At 51.8% G+C, this 21,898-nt stretch overlaps 1 protein-coding gene across 5 annotated transcripts in view; it reads left to right on the top strand.

The window, feature by feature from the left end:
* Positions 1-21,898, top strand: part of Dlec1 (DLEC1 cilia and flagella associated protein) — a 43,441-nt gene that overhangs the window by 10,736 nt on the left and 10,807 nt on the right. For all 5 annotated transcript variants that reach the window (XM_021173107.2, XM_021173108.2, XM_021173109.2 and 2 more), the window contains exons 7-22: positions 3,802-3,889; positions 4,930-5,103; positions 5,959-6,095; positions 7,307-7,399; positions 8,082-8,172; positions 8,695-8,857; positions 11,146-11,338; positions 11,987-12,045; positions 12,410-12,578; positions 13,017-13,110; positions 13,263-13,393; positions 13,499-13,657; positions 14,882-15,021; positions 19,480-19,633; positions 20,189-20,299; positions 21,638-21,768. In XM_021173107.2, coding sequence (XP_021028766.1) covers positions 3,802-3,889; positions 4,930-5,103; positions 5,959-6,095; positions 7,307-7,399; positions 8,082-8,172; positions 8,695-8,857; positions 11,146-11,338; positions 11,987-12,045; positions 12,410-12,578; positions 13,017-13,110; positions 13,263-13,393; positions 13,499-13,657; positions 14,882-15,021; positions 19,480-19,633; positions 20,189-20,299; positions 21,638-21,768 — 2,087 coding nt within the window. The remainder of the gene's footprint in view (positions 1-3,801; positions 3,890-4,929; positions 5,104-5,958; positions 6,096-7,306; positions 7,400-8,081; positions 8,173-8,694; positions 8,858-11,145; positions 11,339-11,986; positions 12,046-12,409; positions 12,579-13,016; positions 13,111-13,262; positions 13,394-13,498; positions 13,658-14,881; positions 15,022-19,479; positions 19,634-20,188; positions 20,300-21,637; positions 21,769-21,898) is intronic.

The following is a 21,898-nucleotide window of genomic DNA, read 5'->3' on the forward strand; positions in this document are numbered from 1 at the left end:
ATAGCTGCATTATATAGCTTCTATTCCTTGTAAATAAAGAAAGAGGGAAGGCTAGAATGACTTTGATGACGCTGGGTTGTAGTGGAGGTACAAGCATGGGCTTATGATCTTAATAAGCATGTAGACTGGGTTCAGTGGGTAAAGTGTCGGCTGTTCAAGCCTGAGAACCCGATTTGCTATCTCCAGCACCCGTGTGAAAAGCCAGGCACGGTGGTGCAGACCTGTAATCCCAGCGTTGGGAGGTGGAGGCAGGAGGATCCTGGGGGCTCACTGACCAGACAGCCTAGCCCCGTCAGTGAGTGCTGGGTTCAGCACGAGATCCTGTGCCAAAAGGTAGATGGAGAACCATAGGCAAAAACGCCCGGTGCTGACTCCTGGTCTCTAAAGATGCAGGGGTGCACACGTAAATCCATCCACACATGAGTATACATGTAAATCCCTCCACACACACGGGTATACACACACTCGTGTATACTCCATCTACACACATGTATACACGTATAACCCATCTACACACTTGACAAAACAAAAGGCTCCCAAGAAACGGTACTTAAGCTTGAGCTCTGGCCTTCACGTGTAAGTACAGACGCAGCACACGCTCCTTGAAATACTCAGCGCTCCTGCATGTACACCCACACAGACACCCACACATACGCACCATGAAAGATGCGTGCGCACACAGCATAAGTACAGATGTACTGGCAAGCACCCCTACTTTACTCCCTAGCTTTACCCACAGACACAGAGGAAAGTAATGTCGCCCTGGTAGTGGGTAGCACATGTACTATCTAGATTTAAGTTCTTAAGTCCTGCTTCCCACTGCAAGGAAGTAACAGGGCCAGAGATGTGTCTCAGCGCTTGTCGAGCACGTGTGATACCCAGCGTTTTATAAAACTAGCCACGGTGGTGCTGCCAGGACTGGGCGGTGGAGGCAACCTGAGTGGGGTATGTGAGAAGGGAAAAAAAGGAGCCAGAAATCTTCGAAGCACCAGTTGACCCTGGAGTTGAGGCAGGGAAAATTCAAGGGGAGCCTAACGTGTCAGAGGTGCTGTGGCAGCAGTGTGTGAGTGTGCCCTGACACCGCGGCCCAGACAGTCCTGTCTTACAGCTGAGCACTGGGTATGGCCAGTGTCCAGCCCAGATTCAGAGGGCAGCGGGCTCCGGGAGAGGCCAGTTTATGGAGTCAGCCTTGTTAAGAGCCCCTGCTACTTCTGGGCGTCTAGGAAGAGATTTTCAGGTTAGCAGACTGGATGAACTACTGCTAAGTACACAGCTAGAAAACTCCGCACCAGGGAAGGAAAGGAACTAGAATCTGCTTCTTACTCAGCGTGCTCTGTCTCTCCGTATCTGTCTCTGTATCCCTCTGTCTCTCTGTATCTCTCTGTCTGTCTGTCTCTCTCTCTGTGCTTGCTTGCTCATGCATGTATGTATACGTGTGAAAGTGTATGTATATGTATGTGTGCATATATGTGTGTGTATGCATGTGCATGAATGTGTGTGAATGTCCGTGTGCCTGTGTGTAAATGTCTGTGTGCCTGTGTGTGAATGTGTGTGTGTGTGTGTGTGTGTATGTGTGTATGTGTGGGGGTGAATGTGTGTCTATGTCTGTGTGCATGTATGTGAATGTGTGTGTCTGAATGTGTGTATGTGTGTGAATGTGTTTGTGCATGTGTGTGAACATGTGTGTGCACATATGTGTATATGTGTGTGGAAGTGTGTGTGTATATGTGTGTGAATGGGTGTGTGCATGTGTGTGAATGGGCGTGTGCATAGTCATGAGGTCAGGCTTGGATGCTGTTTCTCAGAAGCCATCACCCTGAGGCCAGGTCCTCGAGTTTGCACAAGCTCTTTACTGATGGAACGATCTCCCAGGCCCTGGGTAGTTTCCCCCTTCGCTGATTGAACTGTTTGAGGAGACCCAGAGCAGATGCTTGGTAAACAGTGTGGTCAGCCTCATCATCTGCAAATTTCACATCACATGGAGTCAATCAACAGTAATGCTGAAAAAGTATGTATGTGTGTTTGTGTGTACACACGTGTGTAAACTCTAAGTTCAAGCCAAACTTGAACGTCTTCTGTGCTGAGCACTGAGATGAACCCCATGGATGAGGTGATGTGTGACCCCTGCTGCCTTGTCCCACCGTCTCACCTTGAGTGAGCCTTGCTCATGTCCCACAGGTTCACCTTGAGTGAGCCTTGCTTGTGTCTCGAGTAGTGAAGCCCACTATGCCCCATCTACACTGGTCACTTGGAGCTCGTTTCTTGTCCCCTCAGTAACACGGGGTAAGAACGATTAATGTAGCATTTACTGTGTGTTATGAGTAGTGTGCACATATGGTTTCAAGTGTATGAGAGGCTCTACATGAGGCTCTAGCTCCTTTTCTGCTGCACAGATAGAAACACTTGGGCCCAAAGGAACATAGAGAAAGCTTTACTCAGCTTATAATTCCATACCCTGAGAAGTCAAAGTAGGAACCAAGAAACAGGTCACTCCAGGTTCACAGTCATGAGCCGAGAGGAACAGATGTGCTCAGGCTGCCTGCTTGCTCGCTTCTTTTCTTCCTTCTGGTTTATTTATTCTAGTTATATGAGTACACTGTTGCTATCTTCAGGCACACCAGAAGAGGGCATCAGATCCCATTACATGATGGTTGTGAGCCATCATGTGGTTGCTGGGAATTGAACTCAGGACCTTTGGAAAGGCAGTCGGTGCTCTTAAACCACTGAGCCTTCTCTCCAGCCTGCCTGCTTGCTTTCCTCTAGCTCTCTCCTATCCTGTACAGCTCAGGATCCCCTGCCTAGAGAACAGTGCCACCCACTAGGCTAGGTCTTTCTTCATCAACTAACAATGGAGACAATCCTCCAAAGACATGCCTACAGGCCAACCTGGTCTAAATAACTCCTCACTGAGACTCTTCCCAGAGGAATTTAGGTTGTATGAGGTTGACATCTGAAACAGACCAGCTCAGTAGGCTGTGTGTAAATACTGTGCTTAACAGTCTACAGATTTGGGTTCCTGCTGGCTTCTTGAGTTAACTCCAATCCCATTGAGCACTGAAGGTCAGGATGACTGTAGCTTATCTTTTTAAACACCCCCAAAAAGCAACTCCAGTATTCATTTTACTTTTTATTTTTAACTGGGGGAGAAGAGCTTTAAAAAACTTCTTCACTCAGGGCCCATCTTCGTAACCCATGCTGGACTATAACTCACTACACAGCCCAGGCTGGCCTGACACTCATGGCAGTCCTTTGGCCTTGGCCTGCCAAGTGCCAGGAATACAGGTGCTTGTCACCATGCACAGTTTTGTATTTTAATTTTACTATGGAATTGTCCCCATGAGCCCATCACCCCACTTCAGTAATATCCAGCATACGACCAAGCTTATTTCTTTCAGAACCCTCTTCCTTCTCATCTCATTTGAATTTGGGGTGGTGAGGTGGCTCAGTGGATGAAGGTTCTTGCCAACAAGCCTGACAGCCTGAGTTCTATCACAGAAGCTACAGAAGGGGAGAACTGACTCTTATGAGCTGTCCTCTGATGTCCAAACAAGTACACACACTCATACACACACCCTCACAAACTTGCACACTCACAAACACACTGACACACTCATACACTCACAAACGCACTCATACATGCTCACACACACTCACATGCACACTCACACACACACACTCACAGAAAGAGAAATCAACCAACCAAACCAGTCTGCCAGTTAATAACTCTTGACCTCATGCCATGCACCATTGGATGGCCGAAAGCACGCCCCTTCATTTGCCACGCCCCCTTCCATTGTGCAGATGGTGATTGCTCTGCAGAACACCACCTCCACCAGCCGATTCCTGCGTGTCCTCCCACCGTCCTCTCCGTACTTCGCTCTGGGACTTGGTAAGTTTGCTACAGGGGCAGTCTACCCTGCCTCATGATGATGTGCTCGGCCTAGGCCTCCCTCCTTCGGCTGTCCCCGTGGTCCCTCACACTCAGTCCACAGCCCCTCTCCTCCCTCCCATCGAGGTTCCAGAGTCTTGCCGGCATCCCTGCCCTCCTCACCTTGCTCAGGGCATGGGTTCTGCCAGCTTGCCACCCTTCACGCCGTGCCTGCCCTTGACCAGGTACTCTGCATTGCTCACGTCACCATGGCAACCTTTCAGCCAGCCTCCCAGCTTTACTGTCTGCCCCGTCTCCAGGCCTCTGGTCTTGGTCAGGTGTGGTGGCCCCCACTTGTAATCCCAGCACTTGGAAGGCAAAGGGAGAAGGTGTGACACAAATCTGAGGCCAGTGTAGGTGACGAGTACCCTTCTAACCAAAAAACCAAACCCTTTGCCGCTCAAATGCACCATTCTCAAAGCTGTGCCCACAAGATAATCTCTATGGCACAGGGCCAGATAGCCTCCATTCATACAGCCATTCCTCATGAGCCTTCTCACTCCTGCTTGGACCTTGATGTTGTTACTTATGTGTGCCCTCCCCCCCCCCGCCTCCATGCCCCAGGCAGCTCAGCCTGGCCTTGGTCCAGCTGTGGTCCGTGTCTGTTGCATGACTTTTCCTGGGGAGATGTGAGCCAGCATCCCATCACCCCAGAAAGGCCCCAGGGACAGTTAAGTAACCATTCCAACCAAGTTGCACTTGGTGAACCTGTGAGTTTGCTGAGGTTTCTCCTGGGCTCACAAATGAGGAGCTCCTCCTCACAGGCATCTGTGAGGGAGGGAGAGAGAGTCTCCCTCAGTGATGGCTCCCTGCTTATCTAACCTCACAGGGGCGGGGCGGGGCTCATAAATCTTATAGCTTGTAAGAGGTTCCCAAGCCTTATGGGGGGCTCTCTCTTCCCTCCAGAGCAAATATTCAATGTGGCAGAAATAGATACACTGTAACAATCCCAGGTGGATCAGCCCCAGCCCTGACGGTCCTTCATCCTCATTGGTCAACAGGGATGTTCCCAGGAAAAGGCGGGATAGTGGCTCCCGGGATGACCTGCCAGTACATCGTCCAGTTCATCCCGGACTGTCTTGGCGATTTTGATGATTTCATTTTGGTGGAGACGCAGTCTCCCCACACGCTGGTAATCCCCCTGCAGGCCCGGAGACCACCGCCAGTGCTGACCTGTGAGTGAGTGTGTGCGCTGCACCTTCAGTGGGGTCCAGCTAGGCCTGGGGAGCTCCTGTCAGCATCTTAAGGGGCGGGCAGCATCTTAGCAGTCCCTGGAAGTGGCCCAGATCTTGTGTCTCTTGGGCAGAGGCTTCAGGGTCCTGAAAGGAACCTTCCAGCAGCTTCTACCGCAGCAGGCCTCCATTCTTCTGTCCACAGGGGCTGAGGCTGTAGGGGAAGGTGTTTCTGGGCACCCAGAGGAAATATCTGAAGACATTGACTCTGTTGCTAGGGGAGGGAGGAAGACTTCCTTAGGAAAGCCAACCTCAGCTGGTCCCTCCTGGGTGTGAGCTCCTGCAGCTGCACCTAGCCCCTCCTCCTATTTGATCTACAACACACACACACACACACACACACACACACACCCCACACACACCCAGACCATGTTGGGTCTCCCTGGCTACGACTGTCATGTGACCTGGCAGCACCCTGGACAGAGCCCAAGGGATTCTGGTCAGGCCATGCCCCATTTATCCTTCCTGCTCAGTGTGGTGATCTGCTCTGAGCTCCTTCTGGACCTCAGAAAGAACGATGGCAGCAGGGTCCATTCGGAGTGATATGTTGTCCCTTTTTTAAAACTAAATTTTTATTTCATGGGTTTATTACACACAGGTGTGTATTGTGCCACGGTGCACATGTGGCACATGTGGCAGTCAGAGGGCACCGTGTAGGAGTTGCTTCTCTTCTTCCACTATGTCCATCTGGGGGGATTGAACTCGGGTCTTCAGATTTGGCAGCAAGCCCCTTTACTTGCCCCCCCCCCACCACCACCTCCGGTGCCCTCCCTGAGCAATCTCTTCCCCTGGTCTCAGTGTCACCAGTGTTGGACTGTGGCCACTGCCTCATTGGAGGGGTGAAGATAACCAAATTCATCTGCAAAAACGTGGGCTTCAGCGTCGGCAAATTCTGTATCATGCCCCAAAAGAGCTGGCCGCCGCCGAGTTTCCGGGTGAGTGGCCGTGGACCGCGACCCAGGAAAGGAACGGAACCCACCCAGGCAACTGAGCTTGGGGGAGGCCACTGAGCCACACCTGGGACCAGAAACCCACAAAAGTAGGATGTCGCAGTCTCCAGATGCACACGCCATGGCCTGAGGACAAGAGTGTAGAGGTTGGGGGGTAGCATGCTTCCAGTCATGGCTCCTGTGCAAACCTGGCTGCGGCCGTGCCCTCTTGTATTTTTCAGTGCTGTCTCCAAGACGACCGCGCATGCTCAGCGTTATCATTGCAGATGCGAGCATTATGTGAGACCTCAGGCAGGCAGCTTTGCTCGAATTCCGTATTAGCACAGTACTTAAAGATATTTTGGGGACGGGGCTATGGCTCAGTCGGTATAGTGGGAGAACCCCTTAAGTCCTCAGAACTGACATAAAAAGGCCACTGTGGTAGAATCTCAGTCAGAGGCTGTGGAGACCATAAGATGTCTGGCTCAAGCTGGCCCATCAGCCTTCCTAGGTGCTGTGTTCCTGGCTACTGAGGGACCCTGTCTCAAAAAACAGGCAGACAGTGTTGTTGAAGGACAATATTAGAAGCTGTCCTCCAGCCTCCACACACACACACACATACATGTGCACCTACACACATGCGAACATAGGCACACATATTACACACAGTATGTTTTGAGCCGACCTTTCAAAGAGAGGGACTGCACATAAGCTTAAGTATCCCCAGGCTCTCTGCTGTGACCCTATGGGCTGGGATGAGGGAGCAGAAGGAATCCTGTTGTCCCAGCTCCCCACTGCCCAGGCAGCCCCAGCCTGGCACCAATGACGTCACATGTACACTGTCGTTTCTATTGTGACTGGTAGATTTCCCCACACCTTCTGGCCTAGAAATATGAGACCTCCTTTCCCGGACATGTCTGTTGCCCGGTAGGGTCTTGTAAGCACCAGTTTGTGCCTCTACCCTGGAGGGTTTCTTGAGAAAACCACAATTTTGCTACCAAGATGGCAGGTGTCCTTGCGACACAGAAACCAATAAACTCATGGGGACTGAGGGGCATGGTCAGAGGCAGATGCAGGGGCCACCAGTTCTTGGAGAATCCTTAAAATCCGTAGACAGCAAAGCCGACATTTGGAGACGCCTCCAGTGTGAGCGCTGGATTTTTGTAATTTCTTCCACACTATTGTGTAACCCTCTGCCTTTTTCTTTTTTTTTTAAGGCTGTTGCAACTACTGGCTTTGTAGAGCAGCCTCCCTTTGGAGTAATGCCTTCCGTGTTTGAGCTGGCCCCAGGGTATGCCATACTGTTGGAGGTAGGTAATGTGACCTGTCTCTTCTGCTTACCCTTGGTGGCTTCCTCAGAAATCCCACTCTCACCTCCCCCTCTGTGTTCTCGTGACTCACGCCCACACTGTTCCGACCCAGGTCACAGCATCAGTGGGTTCTGGACGGGGGCATGTGTTTGTGTTCTGCAGGGTGATGCATATGACTGTCTTATGACTCCCACAGGACATCCTCTGGCCTCCAAATACACTCCGTGGCACACCATCCCACATACATACTAACTAGCTCCATTAATTTAAAAAGTCAGTGCAGGGCATTGCGGTTTGAATTTGAGATGTCTCCCATAAGCTCATCTTTCAGTTTCCTCAGCTGCTGGCATTATTTGCACAGTCTATAGAACCTTTCACAGGTGAGGCCTCACTGGTGGAAGAAGGCCAGCAGGGAGTTACAGGGAGACCGCGGATGATTACAGGCAGACCTCTAAGGGTTACAGGCAGACCTCCAAGGGTTACAGGCAGACTGCCGGGGGCAGGGTGTGTGTGTTACAGGTGGACCTCCAGGGGTTACAGGCAGATCACCGGAGGGGTGGGTTACAGGCAGACCCCTGTGGCGGCGGGGGGGGGGGNGTTACAGGCAGGCCCTGGTCCTTGCCATGCCTTTTCTGCTTGCTCTCTGTCAGTCTCTGTCACACACACTCTTCCTCTCTCCCAGGTCTTGTTCCTCCCTACTTGCCTAGGACAGGCAGAAGAGACCTTCATCATCGTGTGTGACAACTGTCAGATAAAGGAGGTGGTCGTCGTAGGTGGGGCATGGCTCCAGGAGCTGCTTTCTACAGTACCACTGCAGGGGCATGCTGTGCCCGCCCCAACTGGGAGAGAGGGGTCACTGCCTCGACCTCCTGAGCCTCTAGTTCCCTAGTGCCAGGCCACAGGTGAACTCTTTCATTCTTTCTCTTGGAGTCCACTTTGAACTCTGAGAGTCGCCTGTGACCTGCATGGCTCACGCTAACACCACTAAGGTTTTGAAAGGTTGGAGAGGGCATTTTTCTGAGTTGTACAGATGCACATAGTTTTTCCTTTCCCTTTCTTCCTCCCTCCCTTCTTTCCTCCCTTCATTTGTCTGTCCAGTTCCACTTAGTAGTCATTAATTAATCATATGCAAGGCTCTCTAAGTCAAAGTCTCCAGACCTGAGGGTGGATGGGCGCTCACTTTCCTTTCTGCATGCTCCGGGGACGCTGGGTAAGGTCATCTGCATGGGATGTGGCATGGGTCCTGTGGCAGCCTTTGGTGGTACTTGATGGGCCACACGACTCTCCTCCGTCAGGGACAGGGCAGCTGGTGGCATTGGATCTGATTCATATTTCTGGTGGAAAAAATGAGCCAGACCCAGGAGAGCTGAAAGATTTAACAGCCCAGTACTTTATCCGGTTTGAGCCTGAAAACGTCCAGTCCACCGCAAAGAAGCAGCTCATCATCAGAAATGCTACGTGAGTGCCGGGGGGAGCTGTGAGCCCAGAATGGATCGAGAAGCATGGAAGGAGCCTGAGTCACACTGCCAATCGTGCAACCATTAGACATGAGTGGCCGTTTCTCTGTATTCGGTGTGTGTGTGTGTGTGAGATGTGTGAGATTGTGTGTGTAATGTGTGTGTGTGGTGTCTAAGGTGTACAAGGTGTGTGTGGAAGAGAAGTGTGTGTGAGGAGTATGTAAGGGGTGTGTGTTTGTGATGTGTAAGGTGTGTATATGATCTGTAATGTGTGTGTAATGTGTAAGGTGTGTGTGTGATGTCTAAAGTGTGCGGGGTATGTGTGAGGAGTATAAGGGGTGTGTGTATGATGTGTAAGATGTGTGTGTGAGGTATGTGTGTGTGTAAGGTGTGAGTGAGGAGTGTATATGTGTGGTAGGGAGGGTGGGCTCAGGCGCACATGTTTGTGGGGTCTGTGGAGGACATGAGTAGGCTAGAAGACAAGCTCGGTTCTGGTTCTTCGGGCGCCATCACCTTGGTTTTTGTGAGTTGTTATCGGGGACTGTCCTCAGGATTTGGCCTAGGCGAGGCTGGCAGGAAGCCCAGAGGATCGGCTGCTCTGCACCTCCAGCACCGGGATTATGAGCCTGGGTCACCACACTGGCTGTTGTTGCTGTTTTGTACAGAGTCTCACCTTGTAGCCTTGACTGACCTTGAACTCATTCTGTAGACTACACTGGCTTCACATTGACAGAGACCCATCTACCTCTGCCTCCTGAGTGCTGGGATCACCATGACTGGCTCAGGATCACCAGGACATTTTGCTTTTTTGTAGTGTGGGTCCTGAGATGTCACTTGGGCCCCCATGCTCACAGAGAGCTGTCTTCCCAGCCGTCTGTTTCTGTTGAAATCAATTACAATGAGATCAGATGACAAGTCCCCCCTCAGTGCACCAGCCTCTTTTTAAGTTCTCGGCAGGCATTGATAGCTACTGGCGACTGTGCTGGACAGCGTGGCCCCATCGGTTCTTCATCTCTGGGAGAAGCCAGGTGGCACTGTGTGCGTGTTGCCTGCCCACCAGGCCAGTCTGTGTGTGTCTGTGTGTGTGTGTGCCTGTGTTTGTGTGCGTGTCTGTGTGTATATGTGCATGTGTGTGTGTGTGTATTTGTGTGTCTCTCTGTGTATGTATCTGTGTGTTTGTGTGTGTGTGTGTATCTGTGTGTCTGTGTGTGTGTGTGTGTGTATGTATCTGTGTGTCTTTCTCTGTGTCTATATGTGTGCCTGTCTTGGTATATGTGTAGGTGTATGCATATGTGTGTGTCTGTGTGTGTCTATGCATGTGTGTATGTGTCTGTGTATGTACATGTACACACACATATATGTGTATTATATATACTCATAGGTAACTATAAAATGGTTCCCAAGGCTTTCTTAAGCAGCGTTGATGTGTTTGGCCTGCGTCCTTCCCTCTCCTCCTGCATTGACTTCCCCCCATTGCTCCATTTCTCCAGTCATACCACTGAGTCCTCCTATTCCCCTGTGGCGTTTCTGAGTAGGTATCTAAGGAGAGTTTTCCAGAGATGCCATTCTGTGTCCATAGCATGGACGCCTTCCAGATCCCAGGCTGGGTCTTTAGGCTCAGCCCTCACCGTCAGGATATTTCTTAGGCAGCCTTCAAACATCACATTCATCAGCCTTGAGCTTAGTGAGCCTCCAGCCCGAGCTGCCCTGGGACACAGGAGTCAGCCACTTGGCGTGATAGGAGGGACTGATCTGGCACCCCCACCCCCGCCCCACCACCCCAGCCGCATGCCTTGAGTCCTGTCCTTCCTGGTGCTATAGAGCTGGCACTGTCCCTGTTCCTAGCTAGTAGTCTCTGTGAATACAGCTATCATCCCAGCAGGCCATGGCTGGAGGCAGAGGTGAGAGTGTGGTAGGGAAACCAGAAACAGCTCAGGTGGCGGGGAACACCTTAGAGAACAATCCTAATATCCTGGGATGCCTGGAACTCCTCTAGTGTAACAATTAGAGTATGACATCTCTCATTGCCCACGTCCTCTGACTCATTGTGGTTTCAGTCTCCAGCTGCTGTGGTGGCGGGTAGGGGGTCTCCACTTTGGACTCCCTTGCTGTCTTTACCTAAGTCACCCTCAGCTCCTCTGTGGGAAAATCTTGAAGCCTGATCTGGTCAATTCTTGTCCAGAATAGAGCAGACTGATCATCCATCTAATGGGAGGGCCTTGAGGGAGAGACGAGGCCTTGAACCCACAGCCCACTGAACGGTTGCTCCCCCCATGGTTGCCCCCACAGACACGTGGAGCTGGCCTTCCACTGGCAGATCATGAAGCCCAACCTGCAGCCTCTGATGCCTGGAGAGACGCACAGCTCAGACAGCATCAAATGCTACCCTGACAGGGAGACAGCCTTCTCCATCATCCCCGAGAAGGGCATCCTCGAGTCCCACTCAGACCATGAGTTCATCCTGAGTTTTTCACCTTACAAGGTCATTCCTTAGTCAGTGACAGGGGTTGTGGGCTGTGTGTGTGTGTGTGTGTGTCCTCCCCCAACCCCCATCTATGTTCCTGAAAGATCCTGAAACTACAGCTGGGCCTGGAGAGGCACATGGGCTGCAATGTTAGTCTGGTGTGCAGGACTTGGCAGCTTGTTTCCTGGTTCTGGCCACATGTTTCCCCCCCTGCCCCCAAGACAGCCTTGTGCTTGTCCCTCAGCCCCAGTGACTTTCACAGTTCAGCTACATCAAAGCCCATAACCATCTCCTCTCCGCCATCCCTCCGCAGCCCCTACGGAGCAAGGCATGAGCTCCCGACCAAACGCTGGCCTGCCACCGGGCTGGACCAGGGCTCTGGTTTTAGCCATTCCGAGCCTGAGAGGGGCATGGCTACACAGGAAAGGGTGGCACCTTAAACACACCAAGCAAGGATGCTCATGGAAGCCAATATCCGACTTGGGGGCTGGGGCTTTCTTTGCTGCTCTGGCAGGGATCCCATTCTCCTAAGATGGAGAGAGGACCGCTGGGAAATAGCCTGTCTTTCAGAGTCCTCTGTCACCCTGGCTCAGGACCTAGGTCGCTGCAGGCAGGCAGCCTGTCTGGGAAGGCAGGTCTGGTTATCATGCCGCGTTTCTCTTGCAGCTCAAGTGTTTCCACAGTGTACTGCAAATGGTTCTAGAAGCTGTCCCCGAGCCCTTGAGGTGAGCAGGGGGTGAGCCTAGGTAAGGGAGACTCGCTGCTACCCCTGGGCAGCCCGTCTGGTTGCTCCTGAGGTGCTCTGGGGAGGTCTGCATGCTGCACTGGCTAGAGGTGGGTCACCAAAGGGCACGGTGCCCAGGGCCCAGTCTGAGGACATGCTCTGATCTCTGGAGGTAGCAGGCCTGTGCCTCAGGCTCTCAGCTGATCTGCTGTCACTTTGCACTGTCACCGTGTAGACTTTGTCACATGACTGTGTGCTTGGGGGTTGGGGGGTACCGGAGCACTTTCTGTCCACAAAGACCAAACAAGTGGGATAGAGAGAGGCCAGGCCATGCTCAGTTCCAGTTCATAGTGGGTTCTGTTCAGCTCAGGGTTGGAGAACCTGGGGGACTACTCCTACTCAGTGGATGAGATGATCGTCCTGGAAATCGAGGTGAAAGGCTTGGCGGAACCCTTCCAGGTCCTTTTAGAGCCGTACGCCCTCATCATCCCTGGGGAGAACTACATTGGCATCACCGTGAAGAAAGATTTTAAGGTGAGGCATCCTCTTCCAGCTTCGGCTGGTCCAAGCGATGCTGGAGTTAGGTATAGGTATAGTGCAGATAGAGTTCAATAGGTCACAGCACGGAGCCCAGTCCTGTTCAAGGGACCCCCCCCCGCCCCCCGCCGGTGCCTATGGTGGTTCACACTCCCGGGCCAGGCTCGTCTGACTTATTTTATCAGTGTTCCAGAATCTTCTGAAGTCAGGGCTGTGGAACTCTTTCCTGGGCCTTCAGCAGGATATGGTACTGAATGCCTACATCACGAGGGAAAGGCGCCTCTTGGGAGGGAGGCCTGGGGCTTCAGATGGTCAGCAGCCAGCAGAGCATCGTATGATCCCTTGGGAGCCTGTGGTCCCACTGTATTCCAGCAAGTTCTGCTTTGATATGGAAGGGCAGTGCCCAGGCAGCCTGGACTTGCGTGTGTCTTTCAGATGTGGAACAACAGCAAGTCACCCATCAGATACATGTGGGAAAGGATCAGCCACTGCCACATCATCGAAGTGGAGCCCTACACTGGGGTGATAGGTAGCTCACCTGCAGGAGGGTGTGGCCTGCCTAGGGCTGGATGCAAGGGTGCCCGTACAAGACCCTGGATGTCCTGCAGTCAAATCCAGCCTTGGCCTGGAAGGAAATCATCTCACCTCTGATCTCTGCCTCGATGTCCTCTTCCTCTCCAGAGCCCAACGAGGTCGGAGATTTTGAGTTAAACCTAACGGGTGGGGTGCCTGGCCCAACCAGCCAGGACCTGGAGTGTGAAATCAAAGACTCACCGTACCCGGTGGTACTCCACATCGAGGCCTCATTTAAGGTGCTGTGGGTGGGTGGGTGGGAACCAGGCAGCTGGTAATGCCTGGAGAGGTTAGGACCCAGTCACTTCCCGGTCAGGCAGTGTCACGCCCCTCTGGCGTTCCAGGGACCTGCTGTGGCCATTGATGTCCCAGCCCTTCAGTTTGGTCTGCTTCGCCTGGGAAAGAAGGCTTCCATCTCCATCCAGATTCGGAATGTCAGCCAGCTCTCTGCCGTGTGGCATTTGAAGGAGAGCCCAGTCTGCCTGGCAGAGAGAAATGAGGATGTAAGTGGGACCCTGCAGTTCCCCATGGGACACTTACCCTTGGCGCTTGTCTGAACTGGGATCCTTGCCCTGAGGCAGCAGTCTCTAGGGTGGAATTCATCCCCCAGCCCCCAATTCCACCAGTGTTTCCTGTTCCCTCTTTTCAAATACTGGATGCAGAAGAGGGTGGTGTGGAGGTTCTCCTTAGAATCAGCCTTTGTCCAGAATTCAACCAGGCTATTCAACCAGGAAGGAGCCACAGCCACCTCTGCAGGCTCTCCTGGAAAGTGTTGCAGTTCAAGTGCCTGCCACCTGGTGGCAGCTGGCAGCTCAAACCTGAGGGCTCTACAAAGAAAACTCAAGTTTGGGGATGTGAGCTGTTAGTTGCTTTCAATCCACAGCAAAGCACGCGCACACACACACACACACACACACACAGACACACACACAACATGGTGGCACATGCCTGCATTTATAGCGCTCTGAGACAGAGGGGTCAGAACTTCTCCGATGATGCTAGGGTGGGGTCAATCCTGATCGAGAGGCACCTCCAGGCAGTGTGGTCCTCATGCCCATTGTCCTGGTCTCACGGAAGGGAGAGCAAATGTCCTTTCTGGTGTGGCCCTCCAGTGACATTCCATTAACCAATGTGGCCCTCTTGGGACCCAAGGCTTCTCAGCCCTACAGGTACCCATGTCATCAGGGGTAGGGGCTGGGATAGAGGTCCCTTCCCAGAGCAGACACTGTGGGATACTGTCTTTGTCGTTTCTCATAGTCTGTCTGCTTTCTCTCTTTTGTATGAGGAGGAGTGGGGGTGGGGGTGGGGGAGAGAATACCAGGACTGATACAAGGAGTATCCGCTGAAGCTGTCTGAGGTTAGCCTGGGACTGCACAGGGCACCTCCTCCAGAGCACCCAAGCTCCCCTCCTGTTCCTCTTTGGTCTTCTCAGCCTCCCTCTCCCACCCTAGTCACCTTCTTCTGGCTCCCACCTCTTAAATCTGTGCCAGGGAGCGGCAACCTCTGCCTTGCCTATCCCCTTGCCTGAACACTCAGGTTTTGTTGTCTTTTTCCTGACATTCTCACCCAGCTGTGGCCCCACGCTTGCTTGTTTTCTCCTTGGCCTCATGCCTGTGAGCCCCAGGGGCAGCTTGGGGGTGACCCTGGTCAGGCCTAGGTAACCTGCAGCACCTCAGTTCCCTCGCATCAGCCTCGAATCTTCACTGTTCCCTCTGCATCGGCCTCAGGTGTCCCCCTTCGACATCGAGCCTTTCTGCGGCCAGCTTCTCCCTCTGGGGGAGTGCAGAGTGACCATCACCCTTGAGGCCTCCCAGTGTCAGCGGCTGCAGACAGTCCTGGAGCTGGAAGTGGAGAACGGGTCTGGGAGGTACAGCAGGGTGGTGCCACAGGGGAGGACAGTTGGGTGGTGGCACAGGGGAGGACGGCTGGGTGGTGGCACAGGGGAGGATGGCGGGGTGGTGCCACAGGGGAGGACAGCAGCAGACGCTTTCCAAACTACATTTATAGTTTGTACAACTATGTGCTTATCTAGAGATGTTTCTGAATTTAAAACTACAGACACAGGGGGCTGGAGAAATGGCTCAGGGTTACGAGTTCTTGCTGTTCTCCCACATGACCAGAGTTGATTACCAGCATCCAGGCCAGGCGACTTACAGTCGCCAGTAACTCCAGCTCCAGGGTAGCAGGCCAGGCTGGCTGTCTTCTGGCTTCCATGGGCTGTTTCCTAGTAAGAGGAAGAATGGGAAACTGGAGACACCCCAGATCACAGAGAACGGGCACAAAATAATCACCAACACTTTTAATGTGTTTTATAAAATGGTGGTGGTGGCGCCGGCAGTGTTTTTAATCTTTCTGATCATCTGGCATAGCTCAGAACACCCACAGGAGGAGAGAACTTTGTATGTTGAACCTTACAAAGTTAAACATTTTTCTACTTTAATAATACTATCAAGAGAAGCCAAGCCACAGAGTGGTTGAAAATATGATCAGAAAGAGAGACACTGCAGGATGCGCTGCGGCTTTTGATAGCAGCAGGGGTGTGGGGTGAGTGGAACAGCGTTCCCAGACAAACACTGGGAAGGTGGAGCAGATTCAGAAACGCCAGCAAATTCTCATGGTGTTTCACCTATTTCCGACCTGCTTCCTGACCTGGAGCATGTGACCACAGCACCCCACATGAGGACTGTAGCACAGAGCACAGAGTTCTCCATGCTAATAAGTTTTCTAGATGGGCTGGCAGAGGGTTTGGGCCAATAAGCTGCCCTTCCTGAACATTCCTTCCTGCAAAAGGTATTTAATCTCTGGTCCACCCTGAGTAGGTCATAGGCATTCATTTTCCACTACCAATAAACAGTTTGGACAAGAACCACCATGGAATGAAGCCCTCATCAGATCCAAGCAGCCTAAGGTCCCTCTGTGCTCCTGACAGACACTTACCCCTGAGCTAAACCAGATCCTCCCGCCCCTCCCGCCCCTCCCGGCCACTCCTGGCCTCAGGGTTCCCAGTGGCATCTGGTTTCCAGGAGTTAGGGAACCCCAGCTTTGGCCCCAGCCTGCATTGTTTCTCCCTTGGGCTGGAACCCCAGCACCTCCTGTCTCTCGTCTGCAAGCATCATTCCCAGGAACTCGGACCCACACAGGGGGTCAGCTCTGATGAACTTAACTTCAAACCACTTTGCAGAAGCCTCGTTATTGTCACACAAAGGCACTGTTAGAAAGTCAATTTCCGACTACCAAAACCTCTTCTCTGATCTGGGACTTGTCTGAAGGAGCCCAAGCCATTCTCAGCCATACAAGACAGAAAAATCAGCCCCATAAACCTCAGATAGCAGTCGATCATTGACTGTTTACAAAAGGCTGCTTCAGAGCCCAGGTGCCATCACTCAGGAATTCGTGCCAGGGACACTGGCTCTGCTAATTTCCCACTACACCTGTGTTGGGTGAAGTGTTGTATGTGTGTGTCTTTAGTCTGGCTGGGGTGTAAGGTGTTCAAGCCTTCCATGTCATTGTCCATCTTAGTTCTGCTCACTCTTTTTCTTTCTTCTCTCATATGTTACATCCCCCAGTATGTTCCACTCCTCCCAGTGCCCCTCATCCCTCCCCTCCCCCCCAGATCCATTCCTCCTACATTTCCCTTCAGAAAGCAGCAGTCCTCCCAGGGATGTCCACTGAACACGGCATACCAAGTTACAATAAGACACCCTCCTCTCTAGGCAGGACAAGGCAACCAAGCAGAAGGGAAAGAGGCCCACGATCTGACAGAAGAGTCAGAGACACTCCCCACTCCCACTGTTAGGGTCCAGCAAGAACAACAACTATGCAACCACAACACATGCGCAAGGACCTAGCTCAGACCCACGCAGGCTCCATGGTTGTCTGTCCCTTCAGTCTCCAAACCCCTGTGAGCCCTGCTTAGTTGATTCTGTGTTCCCCTGGCATCTTTGACCCCTCTGACCCCCCCCACACACTCCTTCCTCCCGACACCCACAACCGAACATTAAGTGGAGTTCAGTTCCTTCTTAAAAGTAAGCAATTGAGGTCTCCAGCCCATTCTGGTTGAACTGTCCATTTCCTTTCTAATTCTGCCAGTTTCTGGGAGGTGCACACCAGGCCCAGCAACACAGAATCAATTACTGGCTCTTGTAGTTCTCTGTTAGGTTAGATAAATGAGTTACAGGGAAAAAATAAATCTATTCCATCTTTTATATCTACTTATAGATTGGGTTTTTTATAGTATCGTGTCAGTCCAGACTCCACCAGAGAAATAGAACAACAATATATTTATTAAAATACAATTTTGGGGTTTGGGGAGATTGGTAAGTTAACGAAGTACTTGCTGTGAAAGCATGCACACTGGAATTTGGATCCAGCACCCACATAAGAAGCGGAGCATAGCAGCGCGAGTGTGTAACCCCAGTGTCCACATAAGAAGCCAAGCACAGCAGCGCGCGTGTGTAACCCCAGTGCCCACAGCAGTGCACATGTGTAACCCCAGTGCCCACAGCAGTGCACGTGTGTAGCCCCAGCGCTGGGGAGGCAGAGACAGGCAGAGCCCCAGGTCTCACTGTCTCACCAGCTTAGCTGGACTCTGTCTCAAAAAATAAGGTAGATGGCATCTCAGGAGGACACCCAACATTTACACTCATCTCAGGCCTACACACACACACACACACACACACACACACACACATGAGACTATGCTTCAGCCAGACATAGTGCATGCCTGTAATACCAGCACTCAGACAGTTGAAACAGAAATTTCATGAATTTAAGCACTGTCAAAGATACATACTATATAGTATATATATACTCTATGTTATATAATATACAAACTGTATGTATGCATGCATGAATGTATGTATGTATGTATGTATGTATGATTTCTTGCCTGAGTATAGCTGGCCAGGCAAGCCCAGGTTCTTGGTTTTAAGGCCTCTGAGATTATTGACAGGCCCATCTGGACTCTCTAGAACAATCTCCTTTGCTTACTCCATCAGCTCACCATAAATGTTAATCATACTACAAAGCACCCCCAGCCATCTAGACACACAGAGCACTTGACCATCAAGCTCCTGCCTCATGACAAGGGGGGAGGGGGAGAGCAAACAAAAGCAAACCTCTTTACGTCCATCAGTAAACTGAGGATGTGGCACCGAGTGCCACACAAATCCCAGGGAGAGTCAAAATAGAAAACAGGCCAGTGTCCCTGAAGCAGAAGGCAGTTGGAGCCAGTCATGGAAGGAACACTCAATAGCGTCAGCAAATTCTGTGGGCTGAATGTGGATTGGGATAAGACTCAAGACTTTTGGGAGCTCTTGTAGTTCACATTCTGTTGTTGTGAAAACAAAACACACACACACCAACACTCTTGACCAAAAGCAGCTTACAGAAAGGATTTCTCTTGCTTGTACTTCCAGGTCATAGTGCATCATGGCTAAGGGAAGTCTGGGTAGGAACTAGCAGCAGGAACCATGGAGGAACTTGACTGGCTCCCTCTCAGGCTCATGCCCAGCTAACATGTTGTATACAGCTCAGGACCACCTGCTTAGGGAATGGTGCTGCCCACAGTGGGCAGAGCCCTCCTGCTTCAGTTACAGTTCAGACAATCCTCACCCCGACACCCATCTACAGGGCCAATCTGATCTGGACAATCCCTCAACTGAGAGTCCCTTCGCAGGTGACGAGGCCATGTCCAATTGACAGTTAAAGCTAACTAGGACAGGAGAGCCTCGATTCTTGTAGTAATGACAGAAGAATAATTTTTTCCTTTGATTAGGAACAAGAAGAAGTGAGCAACCATTCTGAAACAAGCCCAGAGTATCCTTAAAATTTCTTATGTTTCAACTTGTGATCTAAAACTTAAACATTGTATTTCTACATGCTCATGTCAAAGTATAAGAATATGGTTATGTTTGACTAACAACCTTGTAGGTTTGCTGCAGCTGTGACAAAGTTGGTTTTAAGAGTTATGCTTGGTTTTTGTTGCTTTTGGTTTCCTGGGGGCAGGGTCTCACTGTGCAGCCCCAGCTGGCCTGAAACTCCCCCACATACCAGCTGGCTGTGAACTCACAGTGATCCACCTGTCTCTGCCTCTGGGCTTGTAAATGTGCACACTACCCATAACTGTTTGGTTGTTGGTTGTGGTGATTTGGCTTGGTTTGGCTTTTGCTTGTTTGTTTTGTTTTTTTATTATTATATTAACAGATTCCTCAAGACTTCCTGCAAAGACACCCTCGTGCCATCATTTTATAAATTGGGAGAGTTTGGGTTTTGTTTTGTTTTTTCCCTTTCTGATCCACGTGCTGTATGATTTCCTGTGTTTCAGCTACCTTCCCGTGTATGCTGAGGTGCAGCAGCCTCACGTGTACCTGAAGAGCAGCCACTTGGAGTTCAGCAACCTCTACCTGGGCGTGTCCACAAAGTCAAGGACCACGCTGGTCAATGGCACACTCCTGCCCACCCGGTTCCACTGGGGAAAGGTGACCGAGATGTGTGCAGCCCCTCCCTCTGAATGGCCATCTTCCAGAATAAACGTTCAGCCTCCCTTCCTCCTTCCCAGAGCCTGCTGCTCTCTTCACTGTTCACAGCAACGTGTGGCTCCTTAAGGAACAGTTCATCATGCCTGACCTTTCATGGCCCCGTCCTTAAGAAATTCTGGTTCCCTGGCGAACACAGCTGGGACCTCCCAGCCAGCACAGTCCACAGCTGGTCCACGCAGTTGTTGGGAGCCTGGTCACGGCAATGTCCCTGTGGTTGACACTGGAGCTCACTCTGAGCACCATGAGAGAGACCTCAAAGGTGGCTTGCCTTCTGCTGTCCAGCACTGTGGGTTGCCCAGTTTGTTCAGGAAACTCCATGGTGGACAGTGAAGCCCACCCAGGCTTGGGGAGGAGAGAAGGCTCTGGGTTGTTGTTGTTGTTGTTGTTGTTTCTTGCAACTCTCAACCCTGTCCAGCCAACTGGGTTAGCAGTCTGTGTAGACCCTGTTCCATCTGGTAGCTTCATGAAACAATAATCCCATCCTGTGTCTTGCAGCTCCTGGGACCTCAAGCAGATTTGTGCACAATGACAGTCTCCCCCACACAGGGCCTGCTGGGCCCCAGTGAAGAGCTCCAACTCACCTTGGAGTTGACGACCCACACAGAGGTGAGCGAGGCGACCTGGGTGTGTCTAGTGTCAGGGAGGCACCCTGTCTACCCAGCGGTTCCCACGCTCCCTGGGAGGCCAACCATACACCCTGCTCCTGCTCTTCATGAGTGGGCAGGCCATTTAACGCTGGACCCACTGTCTTCGGCCACAAGGCTAGAGAGCCCAGTGGAGGCTCCGATGTGCCCCAAGACATACCGACCATGCTGTCACTTCCTCTGCTTTTCTCTAGGCAACCCTCTGTGACCTCAGATAGCCCAGTTGTCCAGCTGTCCCCAGGGAAAAGCCATTGTTCAAGGGAGGCACTGTTCTCGATGCTACAGAGAGAGGCTAAGAGGTGGCTAGCATCTTCCTAGGAGGGGCTCTGATTCTCCCTGCAGTATCTCAGAGGGATGCCATCACAGTGGGACATACTCGCTTGGGTGTTGCTGGCAAAATCTTTTCATATTTTCTGGGAAGAAAAGCATCCTCAACTTCTTAAAAACAAAGAGTTTCTTTTTTTCTTTCCTTTTCTTTTTATTGTTTTGTTTGGTTGGTTGTTGTGGATGTGTGTGCAAGAGTGTGTGAGCACATGCCGCTGCATGTGGAGGTCAGGTGCCAGCTTTCAGGGACTTAAAGGCCCAACCCCTCACTCCTCGATGGCAGACGCAGGGCCAATGGTCCTTCTCACACAGCTGAGCCTGGGTACCTGGGTGCCCAACACATAGGCCAAGCCTAGTGCTGCCCGTCAAAGAGCACGCACTGCTCTCTGCCCCGTCTCTGGAAGCCCCTCTGCGGACTCTCCCGCTTTAGTTACTGCTCTCACCATCCTGACCAAAGCAGCTCAAGGAAGGAGAGGTTGATCACGCTGTCCACAGTTTGAGGTTGCAGAGTGTCATGGCGGGGAAGCCTAGCCATGCCACATCACTCCTGCAAGCAGGAAGCAGGAAGGGATGGACACCGGCAGTCAGCTCGGTTCTTTACAGTTATCCTGGGACTTTCTCCTATGGCACGGAATGCCCACAATTTCAGATGGATCTTCCCATCCCGGTTAACACTGTCTCCTTCACAGGCATGCTAAGCCGTCTGTTTCCATAGCAATTCTAAACACCATCAAAGTTGACAACAAAGATTAACCATTATACCTTCCTGTGGATATATACAGATATATAGGGCAGGCACATATATCCATGTATATTCGCCAGCCTCTAAGGGACTTGTCTGGGCTGGCAGGATGGCTCACTGCAGGCTCTGGAGGATCATCGTCAGGCAGAAGGCAAAGCCTTCATGTTGAATTACCTGTGGCTCATCTTCTGAGGCCCCAGCCTCGAAGCCAACCTGTAGATCACCTTCCTGCAGGAAGAGCTGACCAATTTGGTTCTCCCTTGTCACGTGTCTGGCATGGAGAAGCCGCTGGTCCTGGGCATCTCTGGGAAGCCTCTGGGACTACAGGTGACCATCTCCATATCCGTAGTGGAATCTGACGGAAGGTGAGTCCAGGGTAGGTGCAGCCATGTGGAGGGCCGGCACTGCACAATGGTACCAGCCCCTGCTCCTCCCAAGCGGACTCCCACAGCAGAGAGAAGGCTCCCAAGTTGTCAAAGGGCTCACCATCTCTAC

The sequence above is a fragment of the Mus caroli genome, chromosome 9 (assembly GCF_900094665.2).
Source record: "Mus caroli chromosome 9, CAROLI_EIJ_v1.1, whole genome shotgun sequence".
Lineage (NCBI taxonomy): Eukaryota > Metazoa > Chordata > Mammalia > Rodentia > Muridae > Mus > Mus caroli.